The sequence below is a fragment of the Drosophila tropicalis genome, unplaced genomic scaffold (genome assembly GCF_018151085.1).
Source record: "Drosophila tropicalis isolate 14030-0801.00 unplaced genomic scaffold, ASM1815108v1 contig_158, whole genome shotgun sequence".
Taxonomy (NCBI): domain Eukaryota; kingdom Metazoa; phylum Arthropoda; class Insecta; order Diptera; family Drosophilidae; genus Drosophila; species Drosophila tropicalis.
Genome location: NW_027172602.1, coordinates 9,536,716 through 9,563,306, shown reverse-complemented (window position 1 = coordinate 9,563,306; position 26,591 = coordinate 9,536,716). Strand labels below are relative to the sequence as shown.

General features: G+C 40.4%; 4 protein-coding genes across 7 annotated transcripts in view; 1 reads left to right on the top strand and 3 right to left on the bottom strand.

The window, feature by feature from the left end:
* The window catches only part of stx (stuxnet), a 31,964-nt gene extending 16,774 nt beyond the window's left edge, over window positions 1-15,190 (bottom strand). The window contains exon 1 of the mRNA XM_068302813.1: window positions 14,003-15,190. Within this exon, the coding sequence (XP_068158914.1) occupies window positions 14,003-14,463 (461 nt within the window). The 5' untranslated portion in view covers window positions 14,464-15,190. The remainder of the gene's footprint in view (window positions 1-14,002) is intronic.
* A 483-nt stretch (window positions 15,191-15,673) lies between these two features.
* On the top strand, window positions 15,674-23,001 carry Polr3A (RNA polymerase III subunit A). The gene is made up of 7 exons (XM_068302571.1): window positions 15,674-15,883; window positions 15,943-17,801; window positions 17,864-18,009; window positions 20,408-20,825; window positions 20,888-21,323; window positions 21,393-22,428; window positions 22,488-23,001. Exons 1-7 carry the CDS (start codon window positions 15,840-15,842, stop codon window positions 22,692-22,694), a joined length of 4,146 nt encoding a protein of 1,381 aa, XP_068158672.1. The 5' UTR covers window positions 15,674-15,839; the 3' UTR covers window positions 22,695-23,001.
* Window positions 18,136-19,153, bottom strand: LOC137586506 (brachyurin). 2 transcript variants are annotated; one of them, XM_068302572.1, is made up of 2 exons: window positions 19,015-19,153; window positions 18,136-18,941 (listed from the first exon to the last, which is right to left on the bottom strand). In XM_068302572.1, exons 1-2 carry the CDS (start codon window positions 19,096-19,098, stop codon window positions 18,210-18,212), a joined length of 816 nt encoding a protein of 271 aa, XP_068158673.1. In that variant the 5' UTR covers window positions 19,099-19,153; the 3' UTR covers window positions 18,136-18,209. The 2 variants fall into 2 exon arrangements, with proteins under 2 accessions (XP_068158673.1, XP_068158674.1); XM_068302573.1 differs by having other exon boundaries at window positions 18,999-19,140.
* A 1,594-nt stretch (window positions 23,002-24,595) lies between the features above and the next one.
* LOC137586612 (streptococcal hemagglutinin-like) overlaps window positions 24,596-26,591 on the bottom strand; it is a 29,210-nt gene continuing 27,214 nt past the window's right edge. For all 3 annotated transcript variants that reach the window (XM_068302713.1, XM_068302712.1, XM_068302714.1), the window contains 2 exons: window positions 26,450-26,572; window positions 24,596-25,960 (listed from right to left, as the gene is read on the bottom strand). In XM_068302713.1, coding sequence (XP_068158814.1) covers window positions 25,808-25,960; window positions 26,450-26,572 — 276 coding nt within the window. In that variant the 3' untranslated portion in view covers window positions 24,596-25,807. The remainder of the gene's footprint in view (window positions 25,961-26,449; window positions 26,573-26,591) is intronic.

Here is a 26,591-nt window from a genome sequence, read left to right as displayed (position 1 = left end):
TTTATTTTTATTGTTTAATAAACAAACAGAATTATTGTCATATATTATTATTGAATTTGTCCAGTCATCAGATCACTTTACCCTTCTTCTTGATTCCCCGCCTTTACTCCCTTTTCCCCCTCCTCCATGCATGTGTTATGATATTTCGGCGACATTTTTTGTTTTTGTTTTTTGCCGATATTGATGCGTTTTTTGCCGCTTCAACAGAAAAATAAAGTTGCAAGCCAATGACTTTTCAGAGCGCGTGGAGTTTTTCGAGCTGCACTAAAAAAAAACAGGGCTGGACAGAATTGCAGTAACAACATTTCTCTTTAATTCAATAAGAACCAAAAATAAACAAGGAACCAACAGCGGAAAGCAAGTTTCTTATTGCTTGTCAATAACAAAAGGAAAATTCATATTAAAAACTCTGAAAAAATACAAACAAAAATTACTTTTAAACGACTTAAACTTCTTAAAAGAGGAGAAAATGGACCCCACCAACCCAAACATCTTGAAATTTTGCAGAATTAATCTAAATGAATACTAAAATCGAATCAAAGGGATTATATTACCGAGGTAATTGAAGTTAATCCGGCCCCTTTCCTTTGTCTTTGCTCTTTGTCTACAATCAAAAGCTGTCAGGTTATAGACGACAGCTGAAATACTCTGCAATAACACATTTTCCATTTAAACCAAATATTGTTTTTATCAAGAAGTTTTGGTTTCTGTACGTTGGGTTACGTTCCTAGGAAACACCGTGTGGGTGGGCTTCATAGAAATAAAGGCAGTTGGTTGCAATCGATCGAATTTCACTGATTTCAGACGAAAACTTACAGAAGTTTTATGTGATATTGTATTAAATTATAGCTAATTTTTGTATTAGTTTGTCGCAGAATCAAACACACATCTTGAAAAAAAGTAAAAAAAAAAAAATCCATACTAACTAATTTTACGTTGTTGGTGTGGTTTTACTTTATGTAAAGTAAAGGGTATGCAAAATTAAAGTTCAAGCACTTTACAGGTTTTGTTTTTTTTTTTTTTTTTGCTTTTTGGTTTACAATTGGGGCCAGTTGATTTCCATCCGCACACACAAAAAAAGTCAAAAGTTAAACGCTGTTGACACTTTTTTGCCCCTCGCCACCAGCAGCCATTCTCACATTGTTGTTTTTGCCGAGTTTAATTAAAAATTGTTGTGTTGTTGCAATTTTTTTTGGCATTTTTGCACTTTGCAGGTGTTAAATGAGCTGCTGGTGCTCCTCTGCTGCTGTTTACCTAAGAAATACAACCGCATCGCCCAGAGAGAAGAGAGAGAATTCACTATAATCAACAATCAAAATAAATAAATATAAAATGAAGCAAGTAAGTCGACTCGTCGACTTGGGTATACCATACACCTGGTGAAACAAATATTTCTTATTTCGAAGACCAAATGTATGTCTATTAAATTGTTTTTACATGTCTTATACTATGTGCTATCTCGCTCACTCTACAAACACACGAGCACTCTAGCGCCGCTACTAGCCAACGTCCAATTCTGGCCTTGTGGACCGCGTAGTAAAATACGTTCATACGCATATTTTACATGTTTCTAGTCCGATTTCAATAAAATTTGGTAGTTTGGTAGAAATAGATAAGATAAATTAGTCTGCCAAATTTAAATGCGATAGTCAAAAAACTAAAGGAGGAAATCGTTTTTTTCTAAATTATGGAGGCGGAAGTGGGCGTGGCAAAATGTGAAAATATCTAAATTCTCCGCGCATACTATGCCAGTATACATACTAAATTTGGTGACTTTAGCTTTGTTAGTTTTTGATAAAATCAGTTTTGTTTAATTTGCGGGGGGCGGAAGTGGGCGTGGCAAAATGTTTAAATAGCCAATATCTGCGCGTCTATTAAACTAGTCTACATACTAAATTTGATGTCGGTAGCTATCATAGTTTTGAAGGAAATCACTTTTATGTAAATTCCGGGGGCGGAAGGGGGCGTGGCAAAAAGTTTAAACAATCAGTTTCTGCGCGCTAACTAAACGAGCATATAAACCAAATTTGATGTCTCTAGCTATTATACTTTTTGAGAAAAACAGTTTTGTGTGATTCCTGGGGGCGTAAGGGGGCGTGGCAAAAAGTTTGAACAGTTAATTTCTGCGCACTAACTAATCGGGTATACAAACTAAATTTGATGTCTCTAGCTGTCATACTTTTTAAGAAAAACAGTTTTATGTGATTCCTGGGGGCGTAAGGGGGCGTGGCCGAAATTCCAAATTACTCTGAACATGTGCATACTACACGAGTATACATACCAAATTTGGTGGCTCTAGCTCTTATAGTCTCCGAGATCTGCGTGTTCATACGGACGGACGGACGGACGGACGGACGGACGGACGGACGGACGGACGGACAGACGGACATGGCTAGATCGACTCGGCTGTTGATCCTGATCAAGAATATATATACTTTATAGGGTCGGAGAAGCTTCCTTCTGCCTGTTACATACATTTTGGCGACTTTAATATACCATTTCACCCTATGGGTGTATGGTATAAAAAGGGAAGCAACAACAACAACTTACAATGCGCTTAATAAACAGTTGTGTCTGTGACCAGAAACAGACAGAAAGTTGATAGGTTGTGAGGAGCGGTGGGGAGGGTAAAGGGGGAGTTCAGCTTTTGTCTGGTGGTGTCGGATTGGCACGTGTTTTCTCCTCTCCCGCCCCTACCCCTTCTTCTCCACCACTTTCCCCACTAAAACTTAATTGAAAACAAAAGTCTTCTGGTGAACACAAAAGCAGCTTTTACTAGAATTATCATTTGATCAGGAGCCTACGAGAAATATTATGTAATCAATATCAAAGTTAAATATAAAAAAATTATTAAAGTGCAATCAGTTGTAGAAACCTAACCAACAGTTGTCTCTGTTTATAAATAAATCGATAACTTTAATCTATTGCTCGAGTATTTTACAAATCAGAAACTATATATATAATTCCAGTAAAGTCTCTTTCCCAATGATCTTATCATTATCGTTATCTTGGCATTCCAATGAAAAGAAGATAAACTACCATAACAACGACTTTTGCTCTTTGCATTTGCCCCCCCTTTGACCCTTTGTGGCATTCATAAGGGATCTGGACAGATCTTTGTCGACTTTGCCTCAAATGAGAAATATTGTCGATTCCATTTGCTAATTCTCCATAATACTTGATAGTTCATATCGAGGCGTTTATAATCTAAAATAAATTATTTAACCAGCCAGACATGAACTTAATTTTTTTAGGAGAGATTTTTCATTGATATAAATCGACCAATCGTTGCTATGGCATCTGCATTTGTATCCACAACTATAGAAGGTATCGATTCCCATTCAATTGTTTTGAAATCGGAAAGGAAGGTAGCGGCGGGACGGTTGCAGTGGAAACTGAATCGATGGATGTACATTTCTATTTATGTTTCGATTGATAAAAAGTTTCCAAAAGATTCAAAAGAGATCAGAAGAAGAAGGGCCTAGTTCTAGGAGTATATTTCATGTGAGTACAGTTGCTCTTCCCTTCTTTGTGTTGAGTTCACTTTGTCCTAACAACGAGGGAATAGTTGGTGCCCATAACAAAAACAAAACAAAAAAAACTATTTAATAAATGTAAAATCAGAGGGAAAGAGATGGAGTACCCCTAATTTGTTGTGTACGCAAGTGTGTTTGTTTTGTAGCAGACTTTATTTTTTATCTTCACGTTTTTCTCATCTCTCTTCCGTTCTCTCTCAATCTCTCTCTTGCTATCTAGATCTCTTAGATTCTCTAACTTTAACAAATTATTTAATTTGCTGCAAAAAAAAAAAAGAAAGAGAGAGCTAAAATTCGATTGAACAAAGAAGATAGATTTGAATGTCGTTGCAACAGTTTGCGAGAGAGAGGTGGACACACAGAGACAAAGAGAGAGAAAAAAGAGATGTATTAAGAGAGAGGGAGCAATGCGGTAACCCGGCAACAACAACAACAATCAACGGAACCTTTAATGACTGCATGCATGATTGATGAATTGATAAGATTTTTGTTGTTGTGTTTCTTTTTTTCTTTGTGTGGTCGTTGCACGAAATCAACTCCGCGTATTTGGGTCACACTCCCGAAAGAGGCGTGGCATGGTGGAGTCGCTTTCGTCGTTACGTTACGGTTGCACGCAATGCCGAAAAATAAAATGAAACACACACAGAAATTTGTATATGTATACATATTCAATTTGTCGCTTACGTAAATGCCGTTGGCAACAAAAAAAACACAACACACACACACACACACACACATAGAGTCTTTGCAGCTCACGCAACATGTTGCAATTGCCATCACAGCTGCTGCAGGTGCCAAGCTCAAAATTCACCATTCACCACACACACACCACGAAGCGGCGGCAATTGGAGTTGTTTATTTCACCTTACTTTTCCACCACCAACCATTTAAACAAAGATGACGAGGGGAAAGGGTAAGAGGGGGGAGCAGTAACATTGGTTTGCTTAAAGTTGCTTAAAGCTTTTCTTATTTTCAGTTTTTTTTTTTTTTTTTGTTCGTTTGTTAAAGTTTCAAAAATGTAGCAAAGAATGGGCCAGCTCGTTGGGGGGTGTGTATGTGTTTGTGTGGGTGGGGGTAGGTGGGAAGGCTGAGGTAGGTGTGGCTTTATACACTAACAGACATGCATATACATACATGTATGTGTCTGTGCATGTGTCTGTGTATGTTTATGCTTAGGCTTTGTCTGCGGGGGCGTCGCGTCGTTTCGTATGGTGACGCGTCGCTGCTTTTACGCAATAAGCAGACGTCGACCGAGGCCAAACGAACACGCTGCCGTCGCCGCCACCTTTAACTCACCACTCCTCTTTGCCCCCCCGTCTTCTCTTCTTCCATCTACTCCATATTTCTGTCTCTCTGGCCCGGGCGGGCAGCCAGCCTAGGCCTGCTGTTGGCCATGGCAGACACAGACATTAAATGGGGTGAGGGAAAGGAAAAATTTTCTGTGCTGTGTGTGTGTGTGTGCTGAAAAGTTTGCTCAAAGTGAAATGTCGTGGGGAGGGGGAGGCCGATGTAACCGTCACCATTCACCGTCGCGTCTTAAACGGCTTTAAGAGTTGAGGTTACGTTACATACATTCTGCTCTCCTTTTCTCCATGAAGCGCTTCATCTCTTTCTGGCACAGCCTTTTTACGCACAGATGTAATTTCATAGCCGAAACCAAGTTGGTTGATTGTCATAAAATTCCACCACCTTACGCGCCCCTATGAGAGTGTGTGTGTGTGTGTGTGTGTCTGTGTGATTATGTGTGTATCTACGTGGTGCTTCTTGCTTGGGTATGCTGCGTAAATTATCAATGTTTACAGCCTAGGCTTAGGCCCAGGACACGGACACGGATACATACATACATACACACACACATAATACATTTAAGAATATTTCGGTTCTCCTCTCAGCACAACGTGTACAAGAAGTGGAAGAAGAAGAAGACCAACAGCAAACACAGAAGACGACACTTTGAGTGAGAAATTCCACCAGCAGCAGCAGCAGCAACAGCAAAAGCAACCACCAAATGTAAAATCCTCTATAGCCACCCGCAGCAGCAGCAACCCGGACCAGAGCACGTTTTTGGCCTGAAGGAGGCATTGAAAAACGAAAAACGGGGGGAGAAAAAGAAAAATGAAGAAAAACCGCCAACAACGACGACTAAATGTCTGGCCAGGATTTGGGGTAAAAATTGGGGAGGCATTTCTCAATCGACCATCGTCGTTCGTTGCTTTTGTTATTTTTTTGCTGTACTTTGGCTGACTGCCAAACTCAAGGGCGACTGTACAATCTCCCCTCTCGTCGCCTCTCATCTATACTTAACATCCTTTTCCACATTCTTACTCCTTGTAACATACATGACTCAATGTCACAGGATAAGGAGAAAGAAACAGAAAATAAGGAGGGATCGATCGATCTCTCGACCAAAAAAAAAAGAAGAGAAATAATGTTCGTTTTAAACGAATGAAAAATTAGAAACTTTTTGCGTGAAACTCTTTATTCATTTCAGTTTGTGAGTCGTCTACATGTGTGTGTATGTGTAAGTGTGTGTAAGTCTATGCTTTTCTCTCTATCCGTATGTATGTGTGTGATGCTTTGCAACCACTTTCCACCCTTGAGCAATCAAGCAGAACTCTCCATATTATTGCATAACAATTCGTTTTTCGATTCTCATCGTGGGCCGCCCAAATCCCCCTACAAGCCCCACTCCCTCTCTTATCCCTACAATGTTGCTGTGTTGTTGCTGTTGCTGCTGCACACGCGGAAATGCCAGGTGAATAGTTGAAATTTGTTTTCTAATCTGGTTTTTTATTTTAAGTTTTTACCTGATATCAAAATCACACACACACACCCAACAAGCGAGCACACAAAAAACTACAATCTGGTTTGATTTTGTCCGCTAATTGAAATTTTTTCCTTTTCTATTTTGCTTTTTGCGGTATTTTTTGTTTGCTGATTAGACAAGCGAACAAACGAAAATCAAAGAAATAAAAAACATAACACTTAAATCATGCGACAGAGAAATGTTGGGACAAAAATCATCAAAAAATTGGATACAAGGAAATTGTTTTTAGATATGTATGTACATCTACCTATGTAATGCTACAATATCTATACTCCATATACAGTGCCTCCATCACATATTTGGACACGAGTTTTCTCAGTCAAAATGATGTTATTACATTACAAATAACCCAAAGAAAAATCGGAGAGATTCTAAATAAAATTCTATGAATCTTGGAACGATTATTCGATGGAGTCACTGTATGAGTTACAGCTGTTTCTAAAGTTTTCTTTTCTAAGAACATCTTTTGTTTGACAAAAAATGTTACAAGAGAACGAAACCAGTTCTTTAATATCCATAAACCACCACCGGTCAAGTAACTGTTATATCGAAAACAATGAAGTATTCGTTTCGGTTATATGCGAAAGTTAACCCATTGAGTGTTTCACGGTTGAGCGTTATCCCAAAAGATATGATAGAGAGAGAGAGAGAGAGCGAGGAGAGAACAAAATCAATATTTTCTGGTTGATTCCCATATGTTTTATTTTAAATAAGAGCTTCATTTGCATGTAGCCAGTAAAATAGACATTCGGTTTTAAAGCCCCAGAACTAATACCAATTTTGATTAGTGCCGCACCCCAAAAAAAGAAAATGTAAAGAGCAGGAAACCTTATCCAAACCAAGTGAGAGCGAGAGAAAGAGACGACCACATCATATGGATGGACAGGCCGGGCAAGCGGCACATAGACCCCCAAGTTGAACCACAGGATGATGATGAAGCCAACCAACCAACCACTCAACTTAGCCCTAAAAGAGAGAGGAGAACCTAAAAAATTTTTGTTAAAGAAGAGTTGATTTTTATTTTTCATTTCTATTCTATTGGGTTCGCGTTTGGTAGGTAAGACGAGACATTTGGGGAGAGGGGAGAAAGAAGAGAGCTTTTTTCCTCCACCACACATAATGTGTGTATGCGCCGCGCTTGAGAAGGCGGGGATGCAACCACCGAATGGACAAATGGACGGATGAGATGGGTGAGCCCACTTTATATACTCTGGGTCTACATGACTTTCATTAATTTCCGCAACGATTGCTTTTCGCGGCCTCTGGCATTTACCATATGGTCGGAAAATCTAACTGACACACACACACATACACTTCACATACGGTCCCGGGTCCGGGTCCAGGATCCAATGTCAGTAATATTGAAAGCAAATACATTCGCCATGTGTGTAAGAAATCCCGTTAATCATAATCTGTTTACAGATCACTTTTAACAGAGAATGTTAAATTTAAAACCTAACCTAAAGATTCAAATGTTACAGACGTTTGGCTTTATGTATGTATTTATGTAAATTACTTGCACACATGTACATACATATGTACTTACATACATAACAAATATAACAACAACAAGCAATATGCAAAGCTTTTGTTTTTCTTTTTCGTAAAAAGGGTTGAGCAGTGAGCAGCAGCAGCAACGGACACTAGAAAGAGATAGACAAAAAATGACTGGGAAGAGAAAAACAGTAAAAGAAGGAGAGCCAAGCCAAGCTAAGCTAAGTTAAGCAGAAAGAGAGAGAGAAGTTAGGAAAATCGATGCCAACAACAAACACAGGCTGAACAAAATGCAGCTTCCCAGCAGAGCAGTCAGCAGCAGCGGCAGCCTCTTTAGGGCGTCAGCAGGCGCAGCCCAACAGCAGCATCCACAACAAAGACAAATTAAACAAAGAAATCAGCAACGTTGACGTCGTCGTCTTCGATGTCGACAACAAACAACAACAATGAAAAATCACAGTAAGCAACTAAAAATAGCAAAAACAAAAAAAATACCAAACGCCTTCACATCACCGGTCGACTCACCACCGAACCCCGCCCATTCCCAAGGCAACCACCTACGAAAAAAAATATTGAAAAAGTCAAGCAAATGCTTCTAATTTACAACTATTGATTCAGTCTCTCTTAGCTTTGACGCTGACGCAGCGTCGCTGTTGCCTCCTCTGCCTGTCTCTGGCGTTGACAGTGTTGCGGTAATCAACAAATTGACAACCAACGTCGACTGCAGCGTCAACAGCGGCAGAAGCAACCATCGCCGGAAGGCATTTTGCGAAAGGGCAAACATTGAAAATGCAAATAGAATGAAGCAAGAGAGTATGGCGGGGGAGGGAGAGCGGTAGGTAGGCGCAGGCAGACAGCCGGCGGAGACCGGGGAGAAGCCCCCCTTCTCATCAGGGTTTCTTTCATGGGGCCTGCGCGCGCACATACATGCACAAATTCACACAAACACATACAGAGAGCAAGCTCTATCGCTCTCAGACTCCCACTCTCTTTTCTTTTTTTCTCTTCACATACAAACAACAATTGCCGGCCGGCCAACACCAACACACAACCCGAGATGCAGAGATCACAGGAAGGTGGAGGTGGCGGAGACACAGACGCGCCACGAGTTGGCGTTGTGTCGTTGTTGTTGCTGCTTGGCTTTTTCTCATCTCTGATGACGTTATGGATGCCGTAAGCATTTGCATTGAAAGTAAATTCTGGCAGAGCCCAGGAACTGAAAGCAACGCAGTAGCAGCAACAACAGTAACGGTTGCGCTCAATTGAGCAAAACAAAAATTACGAAAAAAAGCAAGAAAAACTTTATTAATCAAATGTAAAGATGTATACCCTATATTTTCATAGCTGGAGAAAACGATTTATGAACTTTAGAAAATGTTTTCTGTATTTTTTTTCTTTTCTACTGCAGACCGATTCAATGGTAATAAAAAATATTTCGCAAAAATTAGGCTACTTAAATGGAAAAGCTGCGCCCGAGAAACCCCACCAGACTTCACACATAACAGTTTTATTCCAGTTATCAAATTTTCATTGGAAATATGGATTTCATTGTGTTTAACCGGTTTGCACACAAAAATGTCAAGAATTTGAAATGTCCATATTTTTTCTTTAGTCAACAACTGCAGATATAAATTATAAAGAATTGTATGGATTATTCTATCCATATCATTTACTTTGTTTATGGATGGTTTCTTTGGTGGTCGATGGTGGGTCGCATTGGGTGGTGGTGGTGCATTGACACCACCATCAGCCGGCAGCCAACCACCATTAAAAACATCATCATCATGATTGCCGCCGCCGCCATCGGCCATAAATAGATACAAATGGGATGCGGCGGCGGCGAGGCGACTGAAATTTATTCATATCTCACTCTCTTGGCTTTTGCCTGCATTTTGGCGTAATTAAAGCCAAATATGTGCATATGTCTATGTACCTACATACAAATAAATGTATCTATATTTGTGTTTATACATACATATGTCTGTATCTTTCTTAGATAGATACATGCAAACGTGTTGTTAGCAAAGAATTTTGACCACTACTCTATTTATTTTTGTATCTTGCAGATACATACACACACAAAATACACAAACACATATACATTTCAAATAAAACTAAAAGAGAAATTAGAAGAACCGCTGCTGGCAGAGGCTGTCAGTCAGTCAGATAGTTGGCATTAAGAACGGCAATAGGATGGGGAAAATGGACGAAAAAGGGGTTGGTTAGGGGGGTTAGGAAGATTTGGTTTAGTTTATTTGGTTAAAAACAATTGAAAGAATCAAATCAACACACATGCACATCTATTTTTAAACAACAACAAATACATTGTTGCAATCATTTTGAAAATGTATTCTATTATACCAAAAAGTAAGGCATCATCATGCCTTCTTCTTTCTCTTTTGTGTGTGTGTGTGTTTCCCACTCAGTGTGTGTGTTTGGACAAAATGGCAGCACCAGCAGCCGCACTTGTGGGGCTTGGAAATTGGCCAAAAGGCAAGCAGGCAGGTGGTGTAACTTTCCAAGCCAACTAAACGAGTTTCACTTACAAACACACACAGAAGATACAATGAGAGAGAGAGAGATAATTAGAGAGTAAAGGGAAACAGCAGCATTAACAGCAAAGAGAGTGAGCGGTAAAACGTAAATCAAATACAATAAAAAAACAAAAACAAAAGCCTCTTGTGTAACCTGATCTTCACACAAACACACACACACACACACACTATACAGGGCAGAGGCAGAGGCGGCAAACAATAAGCCAGAACAAAGCAGCGCTTGTTCATATTTCAAACAAGATCTTTTCCTCTCTTTATTGCGCTCTCGTGCTCTCTCTCTCTCGCAACAAGCATAACAAACTCAACTACGCAACAAAAAAAATAGTTAATTGTTATATGAATTACGCATACATAGATAAATACATATATGATTCTTGTATGTGTCTGTGTGGGTGTGTGTTGTATATATGTACATACATATGTATGTATGTATGTATTACCAAAAAGTTTTCAATTCTTTACAAGGTTGCACAACAAAAACAACTCTCTGCACACTTCAACAGACGCCAAAAACAGAAATTCACCACAGCGTGGCACCTAAACTCAACAGACCTAAAACTGGAACCTCTCCACCATATTGTTGAACTGTCAGACTGACTAAGTGACACGCGCTAGTCGCCAACGTCGCTGCCCGCTGCCCGCTCCTCTAGTTCTTTTTAATGACGTCGATGATGTCGATGCTGCTGCTGCTGCTCTGCTAAAGCTAGAGAGGGAGGGGTACGGGGGAGCTGCTGTTGTCTGTGTACCCTAAGGTGACATGTGTAGCGGCCACTTTACGCTTATGTCATAACGCACACACACACATACATACATACATACATACACACCTTGAATTGTGCGACATTTATGGCGGCAGTCAGTAAGCGGTAAAAGTGTTGCCGTATCAGAGGGTGGGTGGGTGAGTGGGTGGTTCGTTGGTTGGTGGGGTTGGAATCTAATCTTTAATAGGGATTTCTAGCCCCACTTAATATACATACATACATACATATGCCTATAGTGTTCCATGTACATGTGCGGCAACTCTAGGAATGCCAATAACTTAATCTCTCTCGAAATAGAGAACCAACAACCGTTATATAACCGAAAACACCAAAAGAAACTAACCCAAATACATGTGTAGAATGAATTTGTTTCCCTCTCGTCTAGCTTCTTCTCAATAATAACGGGTAATTGCGCTATGCTCGATGATGTCCACGTGTGGGATCACAACCATACATTTTCTAGAGAGAGATAGGAAAATGAATGCAAAGACGTCTCTCTTTTACCGGTGGGAACGATCACTCTAGGCTCTCCGCTGTAAGGAAAATCCCTTCTTAACTTGTTTATATTATTGATCTGGTCTTGTCTTGCGTGTGGGGAGGTAGTGGTGCTGATGCCACATGTTGGTTGAAGGGTTACCGAATGAAAATCGAGATCTTCTTGTTGGTCATTGTATGTAAGGCTATAAGGTGGCGGTGGTGGTAGTGGTGGCTGAATGATTGGGTTGGGCTCATGATGGTGGTGGTGACTTTTAATATATGCCATACACACACACACACACACACTGAGATAATATTCATTTATGCAACATTGTCTTTTAGTTTCCTTTTTATGACTGCGCTGCTGCTGCTGCTTCTACTTCTGCTGGCTGTTTGGTTGGTGGTGTAAATGGAAGGAAGCTTTCGTTGAAAAAGGCTTTTCTTGTTTTATTTTATGTTATATATGTATTTTGCTTTTGCTTTTTGGTGGTGGATTTTCTGTGTGTGTGTTATCATTAAAAGTGGTCGTCGTCGACGTTGGGTGGTTACGTTATTGAGTGGGTGGGTGGTTAGATGGATAAATTTGGCTTTTGGCTTTGCTTTTGCCTGGCTTCTCCACCAAATGATGGCATTTTTTGTTTTGTTTTTTTTTTTTTTTTTGGGCTGGTCATAGAACTTTTTCCTTTTTTCTACCGGAACAAAGGAGAGAAGAGAAGCTGCGCTGCTGCTTGCTTTCGCCGATAAGAGCAAAAAGCAAGCAAATTGATTGCAGCAACAAGGCAGACCAAAGAACAAAGAGCTACACACACACACACACACACACACATCAATAGAGATGTTAACGTCGACGTTGGCAGAGACATGCGGCGTCAGGGCTAAAAAGGAACTGTTCAAACTGAGATGAAAATGAGCAAAAGCAAGCAAATCAAATTTAAAGAAATTTAGTTTTTGTTAGGCTAACGTGTTAACATAATCCACATTAAATTAAATCTTTGCTTTTTATAAAACTGAACTTGAATGTAGCGATCATATTCAAAATCGATTTCTCTTCAACTGTGGTTAAGGTCTTTCTACATCAAGAGAGCGAGAGAGAGAGAGAGAGAGTGCACGCGTGAGAGCAAGCCGCTGCCCAGGCACCGGTAAATGTAAGTGACGCCAACGCTGCGCCGCTACAGCTCTGCTACGGCAATGCAACTAGTTGACTGAGCTGCTGCTGCCAATGCGAACAGCAGAAGAAAACACAAAAGGCAACGAAATAAAAAAAAAAAAAACAATGTACACACATATGGAGATACATATGTATGTATGTATGTATGTACACAAATACATACGTAAGTGCCAAAGTAGTTGTTTCTGCTTGCCGGTTATGCTCGTTTTTTCTTTCTTCTTTTTAATTTTGAATATAAAAATAAAATTATGATTATGAAACGTCAGTGTTTAACCCTTTAGGGAGAGTACACATATGTACATATACAAACGTATGTATGCATGTGTGTATGCTTCTCTTTCTATCGTCTTTGGAGGTTATATCAATCAACAAAAACAATGTGCCTTAGGTCAGCCTGTAGAAAATATATTCAAAATCCAATTGATTATGAGAAGAATTTTAAGAATGAATTTTAGTTTTTGGCCTTCGTTATAACCTTTTGATTTTCGTATTTTTCTTATCGATTTGTAATTTGATTTGCTTTTATTGTACTCTTGTTACCAAGACGACAAAAATTTTAATATACTTTCTGCTTTGTAGTAGAGAAAAACAGAAGCAAAACATTTGACTAAACAAAGGTCTATGTGTGTCTAACAACAAAATTTGATTTAGAATCTGGGGGAAATTTTTTTTTTTTTTTTTCTTTTTTTCATTGGCATGCAAGTTATTTGCAAAAACACACATACATACATATGTTCATACATACACTTGTTTGCTATCTCTTTTTCTCTTAATCTCAATAACAATGTCTGTCTATTTTTCTCTTAATCTTTCTTCTTCTTTTTCATCATTATCACAACAATGTGAATTCCAAAAGTTGCGTCATAAATTAAAATTTACGTGTATTTGTGTCGGTATGTGTTTGTTGTTTTTGTTTTGAGCATATGAACTAAGTTTTTTCTGTTCGTGTATTTGCGTAATAGCATTAAATATATATTTTTTATTATTGTGGGCGATGGATAATAGTTAGGAGAAGATAAAATTGTTGTCTCTCTCTCTCTCGCTTGCAACATATGGAGAACAACTAACCTCATAATAAGCACCCTTTATTGCCACTCTACAAAATTTTTAGAGAAAGTTTACCCTGTCATTTGACAGGTGACATATACATACATACATAAGAAACAAACGGGTGGAAAACTTACTTTTCACGATGCAGCAAGCAAATGCGATCCTTTGCCACTTTCAGCTTCTTGGATATTATCTTCTTCAGGTTCTCCACACTGATATGCGGCTCCACACTGACACCGAAATTGCCGCCGGTTGTTGTATTGATATTAAGGTTAATCATCAACGAGGATGCTGATGATGATGATGATGACGATGACAAGCTGTTGCTGGTGGTTCCTGCCGCTGCTGCTGCAATTGCTGCCGATGATAAACGTTGCAAAGCATTGTGATTGGGCCTACTGTTGTTGCTGCTGCTGCCTCCAATGCAGTTGTTGTTGTTATTATTACTTATATTGTTGCTATTGGCGTGGCTGTTGCTGCTGCTATTGTTGTTATTGCTGCCACCGTTGCTGCTGCTGCTGGTGCCACACCCAGCATTTGATGCCTCATTTTGGCCATCAGCAGTGGCCGAGTTCGTAGTTGTTGATTTATCCATATCAGTTGTTTAAAGGGTTGAGGGTTTTTCTTTATTTTTTTTTGTTGCCTTTTTTGTGAGGTTGTTGTTGGCTCAGATTTTCCAACTTTTGCCCTTTTTCTCAATCAATTGACAGAACAAAAATATTTTCACAGCAGAAAAAAAAATTTGATAACCCAAAAAAAAATATATATTTAACCACAGCAAAAAGTAGTTAAAGTGGGGTGAAAAAAAAAAAAAAACCAAATTTCAATCGATTTTCTATACACACCACACCTTACACACACACACGCGCGCACGCACAGAGGCACACACGCACGGGCGCTGCTTACGCACACTAAGGCGGAGACGAGACGCGGTTATGTTGTATGTTGCCTTTTGGGTTTTTTTTGTATTGTAGTTGTGTTTTGTTGTTGTTTTTTGCTTTACTGTTGCACTGCCCAGGTACGTTTAATTATTGATAAATGCCTCTGCCCTGTATCTATATGTATTTTGGGATGTGAATGGGACGACGTTTGATCTAAAACAAAATTTGTATAATTTTTTACATTAGTCGCTGGGTTTTCTTTGCTTCAGAATTGAATAAATTTTTTTTATAATTTTTTGTTGCGTTTCTCAAACCGCACACACACACACACCCGTCGTCGTCACACACGCCACCTCAAGTCCCAAATTCGAAATTCGAAAAATTGAAATAACGTCCGCACGCACGTCCGCTCACGTCGAAAACAAAAACAACACAAAAAAACTGTGAAAAACAAAAACAACATGGCGAAATCAATTCGCCCGGCGCGCCGAATTCGCCCAAGCCGTAAAAAAAAAATGAATATTCGCCGTAACTTTTTGCCCTCTCGCTTCGAACAATTGCTACCAACGGCGAACCGATGAGGCCAACTCCAACATGTTCGCACGTTACGAACACGAACTTTCGCCGCGACGAAATAGTATTTCAAACCACCAATTCGCTACGCCAAAACGAATTCGTTCAAATTCGCCCCAAACAAGTTCACGTAGTGTTACAAAATAGTGGGCGCCAAAAAAATAATCGATAAGGTGGACACATCGCGTATTATTCTTATTTTAATTGTTGATGTTGTTTTTTTTTACATTTAATTGTTGGCATCGGCGGATCACGATAACTGGTGGCCACATCTTTGTGCATTTTTTGAATTGCTGCTGTATTTGCCTTCAGGCGAGTGAAGGAAAGTACTCTGAACCATTTCAAGTGTACGCGCCCCGGCGTTTCTTAGTGTGACCATATCCAACTGATACGGATTCTGGCCACACTGAGCAACAATTCGACGTGCCGACAAAAAATGTGTTTTTGTTTTTAATTAAAATAATTGAAAAGCAGAGTTTAAATTAAAACAAAGATTTGAGGGGCAATTATTATAGCCATGCCGAAGGAACAGTTTCGTGCTTCAGCGCTAAATAAGAAAATGTAAGTCAAGTGCACTCTATTCGCTTCTAGTCTAAATTATATTTCAAATTTATCGACAGCTCACATGTGCAGTTTGGTGTCAGTGGAGCTGACCAGATCCAACAGGAGTCGTTGGTCCGCATCATCTCGAAGAACTTGTACCAGGCACAACGACAACCGGTGCCCTATGGCGTCCTGGATCGTCGGATGGGCATCAGCACCAAGGATGCCGTCTGCGAAACCTGTGGGCAGGGTCTGAACGAGTGCATCGGTCACTTTGGTTATATGGATCTGGCCCTGCCCGTTTTCCATATTGGACACTTTCGTTCCACCATTAATATCCTACAAATGATATGCAAGTCTTGTGCCCATGTGATGCTTAAGATGGAGGATCGCAATATTTTCGAAAAGAAGCTGCACAATCCGAATTTCTCGTACTTGGGCAAAAAGGCTCTGCATGCCCAGATGCTGGCCAAGGCCAAGAAGGTGACAAAGTGTCCGCATTGTGCTGCTCCCAATGGGGGTGTTAAGAAGGGTCCCGGTCTGCTAAAGATTCTGCATGATCCGTACAAGGGACGCAAAGTGGATGCCATCTATAAAAATACCTTGGAGGAGATGCTGCGCTCCACGGAGCTAAATCGCGACCTTAATCTCACACTAAGCAATTACAGCACGGCCGAGGAACTGACGCCGTTGATGGTGCTCGATCTGTTTGAACAAATTCCTCAGAAGGATGTACCCTTGCTGGGAATGTGTTCTCGAGGTGCCCATCCCAAGCATTTGATAGTTACGAGAGTGTTCGTCCCTCCGGCCTGCATACGGCCATCTGTTTTGTCTGATGTCAAGGCAGGCACAACCGAAGATGACCTCACAATGAAGCAAAGTGAGATTCTCCTCATCAACGATGTCATTCAACGGCATATGGCCACGGGCGGAAAGATCGAGCTTATACACGAAGACTGGGATTTTCTGCAGTTGCATGTGGCCCTCTATTTCCACAGCGAGATTAGTGGTATTCCCCTAAATATGGCACCCAAGAAGACGATGCGAGGCATTGTCCAACGTCTGAAGGGCAAACAGGGCCGCTTTCGTGGTAATCTCTCTGGCAAACGTGTGGATTTCAGTGGACGCACTGTAATCTCACCGGATCCCAATCTGATGATCAATCAGGTGGGTGTTCCGGTGCGTGTTGCCCGCATCCTTACCTATCCGGAGCGTGTCAATCCGGCCAATATACGTCACATGAAGCAACTTGTTCGGAATGGTCCAAGTCTTCATCCAGGAGCCAATTACGTTCAGCAGCGTGGTTCCAGCTTTAAGAAGTATCTGGCTTATGGTAATCGCGAGAAGGTGGCCCAGGAACTGAAATGCGGTGATATAGTGGAACGTCATTTGCGGGATGATGATATTGTCCTGTTCAATCGGCAGCCCTCGCTCCACAAGATGTCCATTATGTGCCATCGAGCTAAGGTGCAGCCGCAGCGAACGTTCCGCTTCAATGAGTGTACCTGTACGCCGTACAATGCCGATTTCGATGGGGATGAGATGAATCTGCACTTGCCACAGACCGAGGAGGCTCGAGCCGAGGCCATTATTTTGATGGGCAATCAATCGAATCTAGTTACACCCAAGAATGGTGAGATTTTGATTGCTGCGACTCAGGATTTCATCACCGGTGGCTATTTGCTCACCCAGAAGGAGGTCTTTTTAACCAAAGAAGAGGCCATGCAATTGGCCGCCTGCTTTTTATCCAATGACGACTCTACCATGCGTATCCAAATGCCAACACCGGCCATCCTGAAGCCCCGACGACTTTGGACAGGCAAACAAATCTTTAGCCTGCTAATGCGTCCAAACAGCGACTCCCCCATACTTCTAAACATGGTCTGCAAAGGTCGCAATTATACTGGCAATCTGGATCTCTGTAACAATGACTCATGTAGGTGGCATAAGCAATTCCATTTCATTGAATAATCCTATCAAATCTTTTCAATTGCTTAGGGGTTCACATACGCAACTCGGAACTGATGTGTGGAGTAATGGATAAGGCCACTTTGGGATCGGGCACCAAACAATGCATCTTCTACTTACTTCTCCGTGATTTTGGCGAAGCATTTGCCACTAAGGCCATGTGGCGTTTAGCCAGGGTAAGTATATAGCTCCTCCCCAATACTAACTTGATTTTCCATAGGCTTACCCAATTGATAAGCCATCCATTCGATCACATTCACGTAGCTTTCTTATCTTATCTCCGTGGGCCAAAAAAAATGAGATTTGTTTGTTGGTTTTTGCAATATTTATTTTCGAAAAGTCAAGGAAATTCCGGATTTCCATTATTTTATTGGGATTAACTCAGCGCTAGGCCAGTGGTGTCTGCGATGTATTCCAGGAACGAGGTGAGACGCACATAGCCCGATGGATAGCCGGCAGTGCACTGATCCTCGGCCACAAATGAATTGATACCAATCTGGACATAGCGGCTGGAACTCGAGTCATAGATGATTAAGGGACCACCCGAATCGCCACTACAGGTGGACATTTTGCTGCCGGCATCACCTTGACAACAGAGAGTGGACTGAAGTACCACTCCGGCGCCAAAGACGGCCAAACATTGGTCATTGGCAATGACCTGGACGTGGGCGAAAAGGAGTATTTGCGAATAATCCAAATACTCATCATCCATTAGGCCGAAACCCGTAATTGTGGCCGTGGTGCCGACAAATGTGTTGCTGGCCTGCGAATTGGATACCAATTGAATGGGCTGCACATTAGATGTGAACACTAGCTGCTTTGGCAAATGGATTAGGGCCACATCGTTGTTCATCTTGTCATTGTAATTGGGATGCACATAAAGCTCTGTGGCCGTCATATTCAGGGCCTGCTCATCGTCAAGTTCCACAGTGCCAAAGAGTAGGAAAAGAGAATCATGTCCATAGGCACAATGCGCAGCTGTAAGCACCCAGGAGTCTGATATTATGGAGCCACCGCACAACAAATCATCCCATTCATCACGTTTGAGTATCACATGCCAAGGGAATTGGCCAACAACTGCTTCCTTTCCCGATATGATCCGTCCTTGCTATAAAAGTATGAGATGGTATTCCAATCCTTTCCACACACACACACACACACGTACACACACAGATACTTACGATTCCCAGATCTGTGGGATTTGCCATAAGCCCATTTAGCGCTATAGTCGCTGCGATCATCAGGATCAGCCATAGATTCGCCATGTTAAAGTTGGCTGGTGCGTTGTCTGTTGTCTGCTACAGTTTTCGCAATTAAATGTTTTAGCCAACTTCAAGTTACTACCACTTATAGAATATATATACACCATATATTTCGATCATTGTTGCCCCCACGTCCCGCCCCCGCGTTAGCACCCATTGGCCTGCTGTCATTTGGCTTGTGTCTTGTACAATTTGCTATTAACACGGCCACTTCGGTTGCGCTGTTTCTCTCCATGATAAGATTAATTACTCACACGGCAATTTTTATATTTTCATTTAATTTTTTGTGCTCTTTGACGCTATTTCTGAGTGACGTGAGTTTCCCCCTGATGTTGCTGTTGCTGCTGCTGCTTCTGGACGCTCAAATTCTTTTGTCCAAATAAACAAGGTTGACGAAGGGTCTTGAAATATTGAGGGGCAGAGGAGCGTTCTTATCAACGACAAGTTTTTTACACTTGTGATTTTACACTGACCATCAAACAAAAAGAAAACCTTTTTCCATCTGCCTGAGGATAATTATATACTTATAGAAAGTTCTGTTCCTTAATAAATCTTGTTTCTGATTATCATGGGTTTTAATATTAATGTTATAAATTGAATTCATAAAAAGTGTCAGCAATCTCAATATTCCGAATAATTTGTTACTTTTTTCACCTCTTCATGTTCCTCGAAAACGTCGTGCAATTTCGTTAAATCTTCACAAGTCCTTTATACAAAATCCCTTCATCTGAAGTAAGGGAATCCTTAGGTTTGTCTTAGAGTTCGTTGACAGATGTTTCAAATGCATAGAAAGAATTTTACATGTGTGTACTTAGTTCAAAAGTTTTCAAGGCTCAAAAAAATCTTTGGATTCTTAGCTCTTTTATTTTCGTTCAAAGCCAATTAAAGTTTATGTTTTTTAGCCAAAAATACAAACATGAGTCACTTCTTCAGCAAAAATGGTTAATTTATGATAAGACTAAGATTTCTCAGTATCCCAAACAAAAATGTGTACTAAATGTGTTTGATAAGTTTGACTAGGTTTCTGGCAAAAGGTAGTAAACCTTTGCAGGTTAGTGCCAGTTGTGGCGATTTTAGCCAATTAAGAGGCAAAACAACACAAGGGATTTGCCCCATATCTTTTATCTCTCTCCTTTAGCACGGGCAACGACAGACAGAGAATACTTTCGCCAGAAAATGTATTCAATTGGGCCCATGACGGCATTTTATTGACTTGTTTGTGTTGGCCAGAGTGTTTTTTTTTTTTTTTCGTTTTACATGGAATCCCAAAAACCTAGAAAGTTATATTAATATTAATTTTGTTTGCTTGCAGATTGCCTCGTTCTTTATACAGAATCGTGGCTTCTCCTTTGGCATTAGCGATGTGACGCCCAGCAAGAAGCTATTGCAGCACAAACAGGTGCTGCTCGATCGCGGCTATGCCAAATGCAATGAGTACATTGAAAAACTGAAGGCGGGAACACTACAATGCCAGCCTGGTTGTTCGCCAGAGGAGACTTTGGAAGCGGTTATGCTGCGCGAATTGTCCGGCATACGTGAGCAAGCGGCTAAAACTTGTTTCGCTGAGCTGCATCCCACGAATAGTGCCCTGATCATGGCACTGAGTGGTTCAAAGGGTTCCAATATTAACATCTCTCAGATGATTGCTTGTGTGGGTCAGCAGGCCATTAGTGGCAAGCGTGTGCCCAATGGTTTTGAGGATCGTGCTCTACCCCATTTTGACAAACATTGTAAGTAGAGCGAGTCGAAGGTTTGTTGGTTCTATAGACTGATTCATTGTTTCTTCTTGCAGCTGCCATACCAGCGGCTCGTGGTTTTGTGCAGAATAGTTTCTATTCCGGTCTAACACCCACCGAGTTCTTTTTTCACACCATGGCCGGTCGAGAAGGTCTTGTGGATACAGCTGTGAAAACTGCTGAGACTGGCTATTTGCAACGTCGTCTTGTCAAGTGTCTGGAGGATCTGGTGGTCCACTATGATGGCACTGTAAGAAATGCCATCAACGAAATGGTGGACACTATTTATGGTGGCGATGGCCTTGATCCCGTTTCCATGGAGACACGAAATAAGCCTGTAGATCTGGTTCATCAGTATGATAATCTGCGTGCCCAAGTGCCACGTGGCGAACAGAAGCCACTCTCATCCACAGAGATTCTTTCAGAAGTGGAAACGATACTCAAGCAGCCTGAATTTGCAGAGGCCCGATCCGACTTTAAGGCGGATGTAAAGTAAGCAGAAAATCCGTAAAGTCAATTGCCTCTATACCCATTAATATTAAATGAATTTCGTGTTTACAGCAAACACCTGAACACTGTGGCAAAACGTATTGAGGGCATTCAGAAGAAGTATCTGGCCCATGGTGATTTGTGCCATCAAATTGAAGCTGTTAGTGGCGAACAATTGTTGGAGTATTTGCGCCGCATCAACGAACGCTACAATCGAGCTGTCAGCGAACCGGGCACCGCTGTGGGTGCCATTGCCGCCCAGAGTATAGGTGAGCCTGGCACACAGATGACCCTAAAAACGTTCCATTTTGCTGGCGTTGCCTCGATGAACATTACCCAGGGAGTGCCGCGTATTGTGGAGATTATCAATGCCACCAAGACCATATCGACCCCAATTATTACCGCTGAACTGCGAAATAATACCAGCATGGAGTATGCGCGACAGGTGAAGGCACGCATCGAGAAGACAACCCTCGGTGAACTCTCATCCTATGTGGAAGTGGTGTGTCGTGCCTTCAGCTGCCATTTGGTTATTGGCATCGATATGGCACGCATTAAGGTTTTGGGGCTGCACATCAATTTGGACACCATTGTGGCCAGCATACTGAAATCACGTTTGCGCATCAAACCGAATCAGGTGGAGGTGGCCTCCAAGAGTTCCCGCATCATTGTGCGTGTGGAGGCAACACGAACGGCCACCATTAATGCGGAACTCTCCCGTCTGGCCATTAGCATCCAAAACGTTGTGGTGGCTGGCCTGCCAAACATTAATCGAGCTGTAATTGCAGTGGATGACACTGTCCAGCCGCAAACCTACAAGCTGTGCATTGAGGGCTATGGCCTGCGCGAAGTCATTGCCACATACGGCATCATTGGCAAACGGACGCGGAGTAATAACATTTGCGAAGTCTTTCAGACGCTGGGCATCGAGGCGGCACGCACCATCATAATGAGCGAGATCACGGACGTGATGGAGGGTCACGGCATGAGTGTCGATTCGCGGCATATTATGCTCCTGGCCAGCCAAATGACAGCCCGCGGTGAAGTGTTGGGCATTACGCGGCATGGTCTGGCCAAGATGCGGGAAAGTGTTTTCAATTTGGCATCGGTAAGCATACAATCAGCAATCTATTTCTTCGCTCTTTTTACACTCTTCACTTGTTGCAGTTCGAGAAAACAGCCGATCATCTGTTCGATGCGGCCTACTATGGCCAAACGGATGCTGTCAATGGTGTCTCAGAGCGTATTATTCTCGGCATGCCAGCTGGCATTGGCACGGGAATCTTCAAGCTGCTGCAACACCACGAAGACAAGGAGGTTCCACCCATCGAACAGACCATATTCGGTAGCTTGGGTCTCAAGCCAGTCTTTTAGCAGCATGAAAAGACGCTCATTCTATTGCCGCCGCTCACTCAGTTCCTGTGACAATTCTAGTGCGTACATTAGTTCTTACAATTAGCAATTAGTCACTTACAATAAAATCAAGTGCCGGACACAACCTCAGGTTGGGCTTCTAATGATCATAATTATATATAAATATAAATGCAAAATGGTCTAGACCTAATATTAACTGACTGTTTTGACTGGTTTTATGCTGTTATTTATATTTTTTAATACAATTGTTAACGAAATTGGCAGTGAAATACTCGACACTTTCGAAATAATAAATATTTTAAGCTGATATTTCAAATTTTGCTCATTTCTAGTTAAAGGATTTTGTTTTAATATCTTTAAATTATAGAAATCATATAGAAAAATTGCCTGTCCCAAAGGTTTTTAGTTTCGAACCTAGGCCAAATGTATGAAAACAAAGAAAACAACTGCACAAACGATTAGGTATACATATATATTTGCGACAATTTTGTTGTTGCCAGACTAATCTGGCAAGTTGGCTCTGACTTTTCCATTGGTTTAGAAAGAAAAAAAATTCCCTTTTTCAAGAATCAATTTTTGTCAAATATTTACCTCGCTTGTTTATTGAAGTGCTGGAACACATTTCTTTTTTGAAAGCAGTTGTTATCGGGCGATAACAATAGAGCATAAACTTGTTTGTTTTACGATTCGCCAACTAGCAAAGATCTAATTTATGGATACAATTGTTATTTTGTTAATAGGAAGATGATACCCAAAAGAAAGAATAATATTTACATATGCTCGAATGTATTTTGGATGGAATAGCTGGCTATAAAAACGCGGCTTTAATTCGAGGATGAGTACAGTTCATTGTGGGTCTTAACAGAAGAAAACTTCAATGAGTTTCAAGTTTGCGTTGTGTTTTGGCTTGCTGATTGGCCTGGTGGCGCTTTGTGCCAATGTCAAGGCGCAGGGCACTCCAACAAGTCCGACGACACCCACCACTCCACCGACCAGCCCAACAACACCCACCACACCACCAACGAGCCCAACTACACCAACCACGCCACCGACAAGTCCGACAACACCCACCACACCTCCAACCAGCCCAACAACACCCACCACTCCTCCAACTAGCCCCACAACACCAACCACTCCACCAACTAGTCCAACAACGCCAACTTCTCCAGCTGAGACGACTCCATCAACGACCGTAGCTCCCTCGGCCTCCACTTTGTCCCCGGCAGAAAGAAGGAGGAGAAACATTCGGCGTCGTCGCAGGATCCTCCGCCGTGATAGGAGAAGGCGTCAGAGGAGGAGGCGTCAACGCAATCAGAGGCTACGTCGTAACCAAAACTTTGGTCTTCGGCGAAAGGTTCATATCATCCGCAGGACAGGTGGTCTAAGGAGCGAAGCTTTTGATGATGAACTATTTTGAGCTAAATTGAACACAATGAATACCTCGAATAATGAATAAAATCTGTACTATGAACATTTACATTGGTTCTTACTTTTGCTAATGAGTTTGTTTTTGCATAAAGAACTAACAGTTAAAGGAACTTTTAACTTTTAGGTTAACTTGTGAGCTTTTTTCCCCTCATTTTGTTGCAATTCCCAACTAGTTTTAACCATTGCATGGTCTGCTGGTTCTTTTTGCTCAACTTTTTGTAATCTTCTTTTGAACAGACCTCAAGCTAACTCAAGCTGATGTAAAAATCCAAAATATATGTATATAGGTAATGGGGTTGGGGGAAACGTTTCCCTCCCTAAACTTTACTCTCTACAAGGGCATAAAAATTTTAAATTCATGCAGATTGAAATTCATCAGTTAAATTATACATATATATAAATTGTTTAAGTGTTGAAATACTTGCCTTACAATGGTTTCATTTGAAATTGATAGCAAAAAACAAACTTGATAATTAATTGATTCAAATTTCTATATATGTATAAGTAGTAAGTATTATTATATTTAAATTTTGGACTTACATCATTTACGCATTTCGCACACATTCATTATTACATGGGGGAAATTGTTTTTGCTTTGCATAGTAATTAACGTACACAGTTTACCATTTGAATAAATTCTAAATGTAAGTCTAAAATTACATAGTTTATATTCAATTAACGCAAATGGGTTAAATAAAAAAAAATATATATATATGTATATATAGGGGGCGAAAAAAAACAACAAAAAGACTAAACAAATTCGTAGTTTTACATATATATACATATATATATCTAAATGTAATTCTATTCGTGCTTTAGTAAATTTACTAAATGAGCATACACATACAGAGATAGTATATATAGTAGAAATATAGTATAGGTAGTATCAGAGCTTAGCATTTGGTATTGAGCCACATACATATATACATATACATAGGCGTATATATGTGTATATATATCTAATCTAAAGACACACAAACAAATAGAAAAGCAAAAAAACAAAAAAAAAAAAAGGTAACTATTACATAAATTAGTTATAGAGGGGAAATGACAACTTAAATAAATGCATATCACAGGATTATTTAACACAAAAGAAATTAAAATCTACAAATACATATATTATCTTTTGACTGTCACCAAAATGTTAGCCGAAAATAAACTATAAATCATTTTTTGTTTACATTTGTTTTACTTCTTTCATATTCATTTTAGAAAATAAAACTTGTTTAAGAATGCTGCATAAACCATTAAAACTTAAAACATACAAAACTATTATATAGTAATATATGGCTAATTCATGTATGTATGTATATAGGTATATAATCGATATCAACGATTGTTGTTTTTGTTTTTTGCATTAACTTTCATTCTAATAGTAGTTGAATATTCTTGACTTTAAATTCATTAAGCTGTTCAGAAACTTGCAATTTTTTTTTTTTTTTTGGTTGTTTTGTCTTGGAAGATTGTATATATCTATATATGTATGCATACATTTATACATATATAGCTTTGACTAAAACTTTCAACTAATTGTAGAGAATAAAGCTGCAAATTGAACTAAAATGACTTAAATATGTTACGAATATACATATATATAATATATAGTATAGTATAGTATAGTATAGTATATATGTAGTATATATATATGTATATATATATAGATAGAGAAAAAACGCCATTTAAAATCAGTCACTATTATCGCTTTGGGATTGGCCGCTTGCGGTTACAACCTGATCCAGATCCAGATCCTGCTGGGACTGGCCCGCTGCCTGTTCCTCTCCATACCCAGATCGTCTATCATGGATCAGCATTGAGAGTGTTTCCAAACTGCGACGTACCTAATGAGTATGAGAAAATTTCAAGAAAAAAACCATTAGATATGAATGATGCATGGACGTAACGAGGGGGGCAACGACAAAGGTTAGAGCGCAAATCAGAAGCTTTCATCAGGGTCACCAATCTATTTATTTTTCCTTTAATTGAAAGTTGAGCTAGATAGCTCATCTGAAAGTATTATCCTTTTCTTTTTTTAGGTCTACGCCCATGTCTGATAGGAAAAAATGGAGTTGGGTATTGGTGCCGTTTGGCGATATCGATGTCGATGGCCGATGTCATTTTCATTGAGGTTTTTAGATATTTTTCAATTTATGGCGCAATGCGGCATATGGCAAATCAAAACAAAGATTAGCCAAGCCAGTTGAATTTTTTTTTTTTTGATAAGATTATGCAAAGCGTTTAATGAATTGATTGATTGTTTGCTTCTTAATAACCCCAAACGGGTTAACATGGGCAGGGAGAGAGATAGGGAGATAGAGAGAGAGACTTACCTTAGTTATTTGTTCCAGATTTTTGGACAGAATATGCTGAGCTTCTGCTGTGCTCTTGGCTTGTAGTTCCTTTTGCCAACGCAATGCCTCGGCAAAGATATCCTCGTCATTGCCGGCGTTGTGCTGTAAGATCGTCAACTCA